General features: G+C 42.9%; 1 protein-coding gene across 13 annotated transcripts in view; it reads left to right on the top strand.

Annotated features, from left to right (window-relative positions):
• cep170aa (centrosomal protein 170Aa) overlaps positions 1-12,488 on the top strand; it is a 198,809-nt gene that overhangs the window by 108,397 nt on the left and 77,924 nt on the right. For 12 of the 13 annotated variants that reach the window (XM_038815096.1, XM_038815157.1, XM_038815166.1 and 9 more), the window contains one exon: positions 2,331-2,486. The exons of the other annotated variant lie outside the window; for it this stretch is intronic. In XM_038815096.1, coding sequence (XP_038671024.1) covers positions 2,331-2,486 — 156 coding nt within the window. The remainder of the gene's footprint in view (positions 1-2,330; positions 2,487-12,488) is intronic. 13 annotated transcript variants of the gene reach the window in all.

Raw genomic sequence — 12,488 nt, 5'->3', positions numbered from 1 at the left:
TACTGCGATCGAGTCACGGTTCTATGAAAATAGCATACTTCTGGTAACAGTCTGGTAAATCTTTATTGGACCTTGTCTAGTGTATGAGTGGTAATACCTGTCAGGAAAGATTGAACTAGCTGGGGCTGTTTTTTTCCTCTAGAAAAGAGGAACCAAGGGTGGCCTAATAGAGGTAATATGAAAGGATTTTGACTTCCTGATAACTGAACCAGGAGCCATAAATAAGCTAATCACTAATAAATCCAATAGAGAATTCAGGAGAACCCTCTTTGCAAAAGAATAGCGAGAATGTGGAACTTGCTAACCTCAAAAACAGTTGAGGGGAATAGCGTAGTTTTAACAGGAGCCAAGATAAGCATGTGAGGGGGAAAGTGACAGAAGGATGCATTGATGAGGGTGGATGAAAAAAGGTAGGAAGATGCTTGTGTGGTATGTAAACAGTGGTCTGTTGGTTCAAATGACCTGTTTCCGTGCTGTAAATACTTCGTAAGATAACACATTGAAAGAAGAAAATTGGGGGGAAATTTATTTGCAAAGACCCATTTCAAATGAATTCCCTGGGGGTAGACTATGCTGCAAACAGTCACCTGTGGAATCAAAGAACAATAAAGCACAGCAACTGGCCCTTCGGCCCTCCAAACCTGTGCTGACCATGTTACCTGCCTAAACTAAAACCGTATGCACATACGGAGTCTGTATCGTTCGATTCCCACCCTATTCATATATTTGTCTGGATGCCCCTTAAATGCTGCTATTGTACCTGCTCCCACCACCTCCCTAGGCAGTGTGTCCACATATTTACCACCCTCTTTGTAAAAAATTTAAAGGGGTTACTTCGCTGCCTGCATACAAGGAATCAATGCCTCCTGTCGCTTGATTGCACTACTGATGATTTCTTCCATTGCTTTACTGATGCTTGGTAAGAAATTGATAGGATGGTATGGGCTGTGTTAATTTTGGCCTATCATTTGTGAATAGGCTGTATATATTGTCAGAGAGATGTCAGTTTCCTAGCTGTGCTAGAACAATTTGACCAGGAGACTAGATGGTTTTGGTGTACAGGTCTTCAGCACCATAGGCGGAGTTTAACCAACTCCTAAAGTCTCTGACAGAGCCATTGTAGTATTTCTGAAAGTCCTGTGAAGTGAACTAATTGGACCAGACATTGATATCAACAATAATATGGGCATCATGAGAGAGGTCTGGTAGAATTATCCAAGGCACTTTTACTGAAAAGATTTACAAACAGTTCAGCATTGTTTCTTGCAACCTTGGGTTGGACTCCACCATGATTGAGGATTGGCCTATTCATGAAGCCATCATCTGCTTTTTGTTGCTGGATTGTCTACCACTACTGACAGGACATGGTAAACTTTGCTTTGGATTTCGAACTATGGTTTTAGTTGCATATAAATCTGCTTTTGATGTTTAGCATGCCGATAACACTGTAATGTATTTATTATGTCAGTGTCTCAGTCTAATATGCATGGTACTTTCCTGGCACGTTGTTATACATTCTATTAAGCCAGGATTAATCTCCTGCTTGTCGGTGAATGAGGAATATGTTTGTCCGTTAGTTTACAAACTGATGTATAATTCTGGTGTTTATTGGTCACACATGAATGTCCAGTTTTTGGTCCAATCTGACTTAGCAGTTTTAGTACTACAATATATAATAATAATCACTTATTGTCACAAGTAGGCTTCAGTGAAGTTACTGTAATATATAATATATGATGAAGGATGTCCTCTATTAAGATGATACTCTTTGCAGGATTATGAGGTGGATAATCAAACATATGTCCAATCACCAATATGTGTGACAGTTTGGTGAGGAAAAAGGTCACTCAGCTTGTTTTGTTGTGTTGGTTGCCTCAGTATCTGATAATAACTCAGGCTAGCAGTGGCGTCCATCAGATTGTCTGGAGTTGAGGATTTTGAGGGCATAGGATTTGACTTCCTGATGGAAAAGAACACCTCAATTTTCCAAAACATCGATTATATTCAATCCTGTCCTGTTGTAAGGAAATTGTGGTGATGAGAAATTGCATCATTGTTTCAGTGTTGTGGGGCATTGTAAATTTAAAATTACAGAAAGCTTTTTGTTTCCATGGTATATTTTTATTCAGTTGAATCAATTGCATAGAAAAATGCCCGCAACTATCCTATTTAATTTTTCATTGATCCGATTTTAGTAGCATATACTACTGTGCTAAGTTTATTTTGTATTATAAACTACTTGGGACAAGGAACAACTTCTCAGGCCTCTTTTTGATAGTTTTGTTTGTGCAGTTTATGCTTCTAATAAATTTTACTTATTCTTACAATAGGTATTTGGAGTAGTAGATTCCCCCAATTACTCAGGCTGTGGTATAACAAGGCCAGTCATTGCTGAACAAAAGACCAAGTGGCAACCAAATTCTACTGACCAAGCAACTGATGCAAGAAATGGAGAACTTAGTAAAGAGCTTTTGAATGACTCCGAGGTGAGTCATCTGGAGAAACATTGACAAAATTTCAAGCATTTGCATGAATTCACTTATCCCAAATATTTCAAACATCAGGAAATTTTTCAAATTTAAGACTGTCCATAAGTGCATTTTATGCCAGTTAAAAGCAAGTCTTGCTGTGTTGCTGACTGTTGAGACTTTATTCAGGAAGCAGCCAGGCCATATTGTCCAGGATAATCTGAGGTTTTGTTTCCAGTGTGCGTTAAGTTAGCTGATATTAGCAATATTAGTGACAGTAGGCAATGTTTTTGAAGTCAAGATCAATTCTATGAGGAAAAGATTCAGTTGCTCCAACTTGCTATTCACTGACCTGCTAGAGGTGTGCATGCATAGTCAGGATGGGATTGCACTCAGCTGTACAACCAAACTCTGCCTCACCTCCTGTCTCTCAAACTGCTTGTTCAGAATGCAGCATTAGATGGGCAGGGATTTCCTCTTCAGTCCCTGTCAGCAACTCCATTCCCTAATCACTAACTCCATCCTTCTCCTTGGAAATTGTCTCATGCCAATCTAAACTGTTTGTAAACAGGGTAATGTGGCAAACTGGATAAAAAGTTGGCTTAGTAACAGAAGCAAAGGGGAATGGTTGATGCCTTTCCGAATGTAAAGTTGTTTCAAGTGGTGTCACAGGGCTGTGTTGGGACCTTACTGTTTGTGTTGTATATTAACGCTTTGGATGTGATCTTGGGGGACACAATTGGTAAATTTGCAGACATCACAAAGATTGGCCGAGTACTGGGTGGTATATAGGATAGCAATGATCTTCAAAACTATATAGATGGGTTGGTGGAGTGGGCAGTAAAGTGACAGATGGATGTTAATACCGAGAAGTGTGAGGTCATGCATTAAGCGAGTTCAAACAGTTATAGGGAGTATGCAGTAAATGGGAATACACTAAGAGGGGTAGATGAAGTAAGAGATCTTGGTGTACAAGTACAAGGTTGTAAAGAAGGCATATGGAATGCTCGCCTTCTTTGGCAGAGGTATAGAAATAAAAGTACAGATATAATGTTGGAATTGTATACAACACTGGTGAGGCTACAGCAGAAGTATCGTGTGCAGTTCTGGTCACCACATTATAGGAAGAACATAATTGCTCTGGAAAGAGTGATGAAGAGGTTTACAAGAATGTTGCCAGGGCTAGAAAAGTGTAGCAATAAGGAGAGATTGGGTAGGTTGAGGTTATTTTCCTTGGAACAAAGAAAAGGCTGAGGGGTGATTTGATTGATTTGCGCAAAATTGAGGGGAAAAGATAGAGTGGACAGATAGATTTATTTTCCTTGGCAGAGAATTCTAGAACCAGGGGATGTAGATTATTCTAGAACCAGGGATGTAGATTTAAGATAAGTGTCAGAAGGCGTAGAGGGGACATGAGGAAGAACCTTTTTACACAGAAGCTAGTTGGTGTCTGGAATTCGCTGCCCGAGTAGGTGGTGTAGGCAGTGACCCAAAACTTTTTTTTTAAAAAGGTACCTGGATCTGCACCTCAAGTGCTGTAAACCACAGGGCCACGGGCCGGTGCAGGAATGTGAGTTTAGAAAGGGCACCTGGGTGTCCTCTGGCTGGCATGGACAAGACAGGTATGGATGGCATTGAGCTTCTTGTGCTCTTGGCGCTGCTCGCGTCCAGGCAAGTGGAGATAAAAACAGAAAATGCTGGAAGTACATGGATTGGCTGCACCTGTGGAAAGAGGAACAGAATTAATGTTTCAGGTCGTAGCCTTTCTCCATTACACCCTTGAATTGTGCTTTGTAGTTGGTGGACAGATTTTAGGAAGTCATGAGGCGAGTTACTCACCACAGAATTCTCTTCCCCTCCCCACTGAAAAATGTTGATGGTGGCAGATTCTGCTTTGGCAAATTGGCAATGCCAGTGAACATCGGGAGGCGATAGTTACCTTCTCTGTTATTGGAGATGATCATTGCCTTACACTTGAATGGCACAAATGTTACTTGTTGCTTATCACCCAAGCCTGGATGTTGCCTCAGTCCCCATGAGGTCTCATGGCTTCAGATTAAACATGGGCAAGGAAACCTCCTGCTGATTACCATGTGCCATCCACCATCAGCTGATTAATCAGTATTCCTCCATGTTGAACACCACTTGGCAGAAGCACTGAGGGTGGCAAGGGCGCAGAATATGCTCTGGGTTGGGGACTTCAATGTCCATCACCAAGAGTGGCTCGGTAGTACCACCACAGACAAAGCTTGGTTGGTCCAAAATGACATAGCTGCTAGACTGCAGCAGGTGGTGAGGGAACCAACAAGAGGGAAAAACATGTTTGACCTCATCCTCATCAATCTGCCTGCTGCAGATGCATCTGTCCATGACAGTATCAGCATAAGTGACCACTGCACAGTCCTTGTGGAGACAAAGTCCCATCTTCACATTGAGGACACCCTCCATCGTGTTGTGTGGCACTGCCACCGTACTAAATGGGATAGACTTCGAACAGATCTAGCAACTAAAGACTGGGCATCCATGAGGAGCTGTGGGCCATCATCAGCAGAATTGAATTCAACCACAATCTGCAACTCATGGCCCAGCATATCTTAATTGCAGTGTCAATGTAAGCCTACTTGTGACAATAAAGATGATTATTATTATTATATCCCCCCACTCTACCATTACCACCAAGCCAGGGGATCAACCCTGGTTCAACGAAAGAGTGCAGGACAGTATTCCAGGCACAACATAAGGCATACCGAAAAATGAGGTGTTGACCTGGTGAAGCTACAACACAGGACTACTTGTGTGCGAAACAGCATAAGCAGCAAGTAATAGACAGAGCTAAGCGATTCCACAACAAATGCATCGAATCTAAGCTCTGTAGCACTGCCACACCCAGCCTTGAATGATGGAGGACAATGAAACAACTCACTGGAGGAGGAGGCTCCACAAATATCCCCATCCTCAATGATGGAGAAGCCCAGCACATATGTGGGAAAGGTGACGCATTCACAACAATCTTCAGCCAGAAGTGCCAAGTGGATGGTCCATTTCAATCTCCTTTGGAGGTCCCCAGCATCACAGGTGTTGGTCTTCAACCAATACGATTCACTCTAAGTGATATCGAGAAACAGCTGAAGGCACTGGATACTGCAAAGGCTATGGGCCCTGACAATATCCTGGTAATAGAACTGAAGACTTGTGCTCCAGAACTTGACGCTCCCCTAGCCAAGCTGTTCCAGTACAGCTACAACACTGGCATCTACCCAACAATGTGGAAAATTGCCCAGGTGTGTCCTGTGCACAAGAAACAAGCCAAATTCAACCCAGCCAGTTAATGCCCCATCAATCTACTCCATCATCAGCAAAGTGATGAAAGGAGTCACCAATAGCGCTGTCAAGCAGCACTTACTCAGCAATAACCTGCTCACGGAAGTTCAGTTTGGGTTCCGCCAGGGTCCCTCAGCTCCTGACCTCATTACAGCCTTGGTTCAAACATGGACAATCAGTGCAGCATTTGACCGAGTATGGCATCAAAGATTCCCATAGCTAAACTGGAGTCAATGGGAATCGGGGAGAAACCTCTCTGCTGTTGGAGTCATACCTGGCACAAAGGAAGATGGTGGTGCTGGCTGGATGTCAATCATCTCCGCTCCACGAGGAGGAGTTCCTCAGGGTAGTGTCCTAGGTCCAACCATCTTCAGCTGCTTCATCAATGACCTCCCTTCAATCATAAGGTCAGAAGTGGGGATGTTTGCAGACATGTTCAGCACCATTCGTGACTCCTCAGATAATGAAGCAGTCCATGTCCAAATGCAGCAATTAGCAAGAACTGGACAATATCCAGGCTTGGGCAGTCAAGTGGCAAGTTACATTTGTGCCACACAAGTGTCAGGCAATGACCATCTCCTATAAGAGAGGATTTAACCACTGCCCCTTGACATTCAATGGCATTACCATTGCTGAATACCCCACAATCAACATCCTGGGGCTACCATTGATCCCCCCCCCCCCCCCCCCCCCCCCCCCCCCCCCACCCCCACCCACCACACACACACACACACACACACACACACACACACACACACACACAAAAGCCTGTCCACCATCGACAAGGCCCAAGTCAGGAGTGTAATGGAACCCTCTTCACTTGTCTGGATGAGTGCCGCTCATACAGCACAAGAAACACGACACCATCCAGGACATCGAAGCCCGCTTGATTGCTTCCCCCTTTTACAAACATTCAAACTCTCCACCACTGATGGAAAGTGGCAGCTGTGTGTACCATCTATAAGATGTTCTGCAGTAACTCACCAAGGTGCCTTAGACAACACCTTCCAAACTGGGTTATGTGGATAGAGTGGAGGCGTGGTCTTAAGTAGGGTGCTCTTTCTAAGGGCCGGTGCAGACTCAATGGACCGAATGGCCTCCTGCGCTGTTAATTCTATGATAATTGACCTGCAAAAAACAACCATCAAACACTGGTTCAGCCTCAACTGGGTATTGAACCAGTTCTGGACACTGCAACTTTAAAAAAGGATGGGAAGGCATTAGAGAGGGTGCAGAAAAGACTGGGGAGAATAGTTTCAGGGATCAGTTATGTAGATTGGTGAAATTGGAGCTGCTTCTCTTGGAGAAGAGAAGGTTGAGAGGAGATTTGGGCAGACGTATTCAATCATAAGGGTCTTTGTTGAAGTAGAGAGGGGGGGAACTGTTTCCATTAGTGGAAGGATTGAGAACCAGGAGGTATTGAGTTATGGTAATTTTCAAATGAAACAATTGTGACACGAGGACAAATGAGTGGTTAGGATTTGGAATGCACTGCCAGAGTGTGTGGATGCAGGGTTAATCCACTGATTTCAATTTTGTTAGTGCTCCTTGATGACATGTTCTGTCAAATGCTGCCTTGATGTTAAGGGCAGTTACTCATCATCTCTGATATTCTGCACGTTTTAACCATGTTTGGACCAAGAATCTTTGGAACCTAGTAGCCCTGGCAGAACCCAAACTGAGCATCAGTGAGCAGATATTACTAAAAAAATGCCACTTCACAGCACCCTTAAAGACACCTTCCATCATTTTACTGATGATTGAGAGTAGACGTCTGAGACAGTAACTAAATTAGGATTGCTTTTTGTTGCCAGGGCATACCTGTGGAATGTTATACATTGTTAACCTTTGCTGTACCCAGTGCCCTTGAAACAATGTAAAGCTAATCAAATTGGATGAAAACGTGATATCTGTATAACTTGAGATCTCTGGAGGAGGCCAAGATGGCTCATCTACTTGGCACTTAGGCTGATGATTGATGCAAATGCTTCAGCTTTGTCTTTTGCACTGTCGTGCTTGGCTCCACCAAGGGGAGGTAGGGCATATTTGTCGAGCTTAAATCTCTACCAACACATATTCCAATGAGAACAAACCAAGTTTCTTCAAACTCTCCTCATAACTAATGCCCTCCATAGCAGGCAACATCCTGATAAATCTCTTCTGTACTCTCTCCAAAGCCTCCACATTCTTCTGGTAGTGTGGCAACCGGAATTGAACTATATTCCAAGTGCGGCCTAACTAAGGTTCTATAAAGCTGCAACATGACTTGCCAATTTTGAAACTCAATGTCCTGGCTAATGAAGGCAAGCATGCCCCATGCCTTCTTGACTACCTTCTCCGCCTTTATTGCCACTTTCAGTGACCTGTGTACCTGTACACGCAGATTCCTCTGCCTGTCAATACTCTTAAGGGTTCTACCATTTACTCTACCAGATGCTGCCAGACTTGCTGAGATTTTCCAGCATTTTCTCTTTCTTTTCAGATTCCAGTATCCGCAGTAATTTGTTTTTTTACCATTTACTCTATATTTCCCACCTGTATTAGACCTTACAAAATGCATGACCTCACATTTGTCCGGATTAAACTCCCATCTGCCATCTCTCCGCCCAAATCTTCAACCGACCGATATCCTGCTGTTAGCTCTGACAGTCCTCATCGTTATCTGCAGTTCCACCAACCTTTGTGTCATCCGCAAACGAACTAATCAAATCAGTTACATTTTACTCCAAATCATTTATATTACAAATAGCAACGGTCCCAGCACTGATCCACAAAGAACGGCACGAGTCACAGCCCTCCATTCACCCTTCCACTGCTACCCTCTGTCTTCCATGACTGAGCCAGTTCTGTATTTATCCCATTTAGCTTGATGGTAGTGCCACACACATGATGGAGGGTGTCCTTTGTGTCAAGACAAGATTTTGCATAAGGACTGTGCAGTAGTCGCTCCTACCAGTCGTGAATTGGACAGTTACATCTATAGCAGATGGTTCAGTGAAGATGAGGTCAAGATGCTATTTCCCACTTGCATCTTCTCACCAACTGCCATGGCCTTAGTCTGGCAGCTATGTCCTTGACTCTACCAGCTGCTGCCTGTATCCTAACTCACACCTCTCATTTACCTAACACCCTGACATGCTAGACTACAGTGGCTCACTGCCCAACAACAACTTTTTTAACTTTTCACTCTTGTTTTAAAATCTCTCAACGGCCTTGCCCTCCTATCAGTGCAACCTCCTTGTGCTCGACGATCTCCTAAGATCTCTGTGATCTTTCAATTTTGGTCACTTGCACATACCTGATTTTAATCACTCCTCCATTGGCTGTCATGCCTTCAGCTACCTCGGCCCTAAGCTCCGGAGTTTGATCCCACCTCCCTACCTCTTTCCTCTTTTGGGAGGCTCTTTAAAACCCATCTCTTTGATCAACCTTTTGGTCGTTTATACTAATATTTTTTTATGGGACTGTGTCAAATGTTGTTTGATAATATTCCTATGAAGCACTTTGGGACATTTACTTTATTAAAGATGCTATAGAAATGTAAGTTGATGCAAGTGAGTGAAGACTCCTGTTTTCACTTTTATGACATCAGGTGTTGGTATACTGATTTGTACAGTCTGATAGCTGTTTCCGAACCTTTCCTTGGTGTCTCCATGTTGAAAAGCAGTTTCTGTTTTAAAGTGTCTCTCTCAAGATGGTTCCCTTTGGACAGCTTCCAGCCTTATGAAACAAAGAACAAAGAAAAGTACAGCACAGGAACAGGCCTTTCGGCCCTCCAAGCCTGTGCCGACAATGCTGCCCATCTAAATTAAAATCTTCTACACTTCCTGGGTCCGTATCCCTCTATTCCCATCCTATTCATTATTTGTCAAGATGCCCCTTAAATGTCACTATCGTCCCTGCTTCCACCACCTCCTCCGGCAGTGAGTTCCAGGCACCCGCCCCCTAGTAATTGACCCTTCTACCCTGGGGAAAAAGCATCTGACTATCCACTCTGTCTATGCCCCTCATCATTTTGTAGACCTCTATCAGGTCGCCCCTCAACCTCCGTCGTCCCAGTGAGAACAAACCGAGTTTATTCAACCTCTCCTCATAGCTAATGCCCTCCATACCAGACAACATCCTGGTAAATCTCTTCTGCACCCTCTCTAAAGCCTCTACATCCTTCTGGTAGTGTGGCGACCCAAAGGTAGCTGCCCCCAAACTAATTATTAAGTATTGAACATTGAAACAGTCTTTCTGCCATCTGGATTGCTTTATAGCTTTTCACTAAGGTACCTAACATGTAATTTATTTTGTTCTGAAAGAAGACCAGCAAGCGGAAGGATCAAATGGGAGTGGAATATTGTCTTTTGTGATCCTTCTTGTGATAAGCAGGTTGATCATGTTTTGGAACCAACATAGAAAGGTGCCATACTTTCCTTTTGGGAACAAAGGCTTTAAAGTTTTTTAAGCACGCATGTGCTTTTCAAACCGTTATCCTTAAAAATCTATAATGGCAGAACTATACATTCATGACAAGCAGTCATGACTACCCCATTCATGGATGAGCATTTGAGGGAGAAGGGAATAAATGGCTATGATGTTGGGTTGAGGAGAAAAGATGGGAGGAGGCTTGAGTGGAGCATAAACACTGGCATGGATGAGTTGGGGTGAATGACCTGTTTCTGTGCCTTATATTCTCAATAATCCAGAGTAAGAGATTGCAGTTGCTGGAAATCTGAAATAGAGCTCTGCTGAAAGGTCATTGACCTGAAATATTAACTCTTATTCTCTCTCCACACACGTTGTCAGATGTGCTGGATATTTTCAGCATTGTCTGTTTTGTGACGGTCTTTGTTATCAAGTGTGAAAAGTCAGACTTGTGTCCCTGTAAGTGTATGTATAAAAATAACCACAACAGATACCACCGGGCATCCTGCCTTACACTGTATTCTGTTTACACAGTGAATAATCATTACTTGAGGAACAAACTGAGTTGCCAACTATTATTGTGAGGGAGGCAAATTTACATATATAGTTTAATCCTTCAAATTACTAGAGTTAATCATGTTCTTAAACTAACATACTAAATCTTTGCCTTGAAAAATTGCATTTGCATAATTCCTTTCGTACCCCAGAACCTCCAAAGCACATTATTTTTGAAGAATAATCACTCTCGTAACGCAAGATGTGTGACAACCAATTTGCGCACTGCAAACTCCCACAAACAGAAATGTGTTAATGGTCAAATAATCTGTTTTGAATGATATTGATTAAGGGATAGATATTGGCTAAGAAGGCGGGGATAACTTAGAAATAGTGTCATGGATCTTTTACATCCACCAGAGAGCCTTGTGCCAACCTTGGCTTAGTGTTCGAACACTTGCCCCGAGTTGGATGCATTTCTGAAGATTTCATCATGTGACACTGCCCACAGTTTGCAAATGCAACTTAGATGTTTATAGTTGGCTGACTTTACTCCCCGTGAATTTAAAATAAATGTATTTATTCACTGGCAGGGATGGAATTACTATTCTGGTTTTGAAAATTTCACGAATACCACCCTGAATGGTTCTCTGGCACCCACAAGAGATGTGCCTATTGTCAAATTCTTGATTTTAGCAGTTGGCTCACTGTTCAAACTGAGTCAGCTACAATGAGTAGATGCTGGTGTCGATTTGGAGGGTGGCTGGAAGATATGCTGACAGTTATTTTATCAGAAAATTAATGTTGCCACTGCTCTGCTGACATTTTTTTCAGAAGCCTTGATGCAACCTTAAAACAATGATGCTTGCACGAGGACGTGGGGCCAGATTCTCCGTCCCACTGCACCAGTTTTTTGGTGTGGCGCCCCCGCCGGTGGCAGGATTCTCAGTCCCGCCAGTTGGCCAATGGGGTTTCCCATTGTGCATAGCTCCAGCTGTTGGAAAATCCCCAGGAATGGGTGCGCTGCCGGCGAAACAGAGAATCCCGACAGCGGAGAATCCAGCCCATGGATTTTCAGTGGATAATTTTCATTAACCAAGGCCAGAGTGCTTCCTAAGAACAATTGCCATAGCATGACTGTGGAGAAAGAGCAGGGAAACGATACTAACTTCATAGTTCTTTCGAAGACTCAGAATTGACATGATGGGTCGAATGGTGGCCTCCTACAACCAGAGAAAAGTCACGGTACAGAAAAAGACCATTCAGTCCATCGTGTCTGCACCAACCGAAAAAGAAAAAACTAGCTGTCCATTCTGCGATTTTAGTAGTACATTGGTATTAAAGCATTCTTAATTTGCCACATTTTTCTTAGTTTCTCTAAAAAGTGGACTGTAGGATGAGATTGTTGTGTAATACCCCATACAATTTGTTTGTGGTTTCTGACCCTATTCAATAATTGTAATTTAATTAAACACATTTTAAATGAGCTGTCAGCTTGTTTTATAGAAAGAGAAATTTATTATCTCGGCTGAAATAATGACATGCTCTTCAAAAAAAGCACTGACACCGAAATAAATAGTTATGCATTTCAAACGATGTTAGGTCAGCTAGTGAGCATGCCCAGAAGTCAACAAAATTCCTGTCATGCGTGCAAAATTTGTGTCACTTTTGCAAAGTTTTGCAGGTATAACCAACAATTATCCTTTTTGTCCCTTCTCTTTTTGAAAGTATTATGGACAACTTAATTTAATCCTAGCCCTGGGCTAACTGCAGCCATATTTTGTTATTGCT

Source organism: Scyliorhinus canicula, chromosome 1, assembly GCF_902713615.1.
Source record: "Scyliorhinus canicula chromosome 1, sScyCan1.1, whole genome shotgun sequence".
In the NCBI taxonomy this organism is placed as follows: domain Eukaryota; kingdom Metazoa; phylum Chordata; class Chondrichthyes; order Carcharhiniformes; family Scyliorhinidae; genus Scyliorhinus; species Scyliorhinus canicula.
This window is presented reverse-complemented; position numbering and strand designations above follow the sequence as displayed.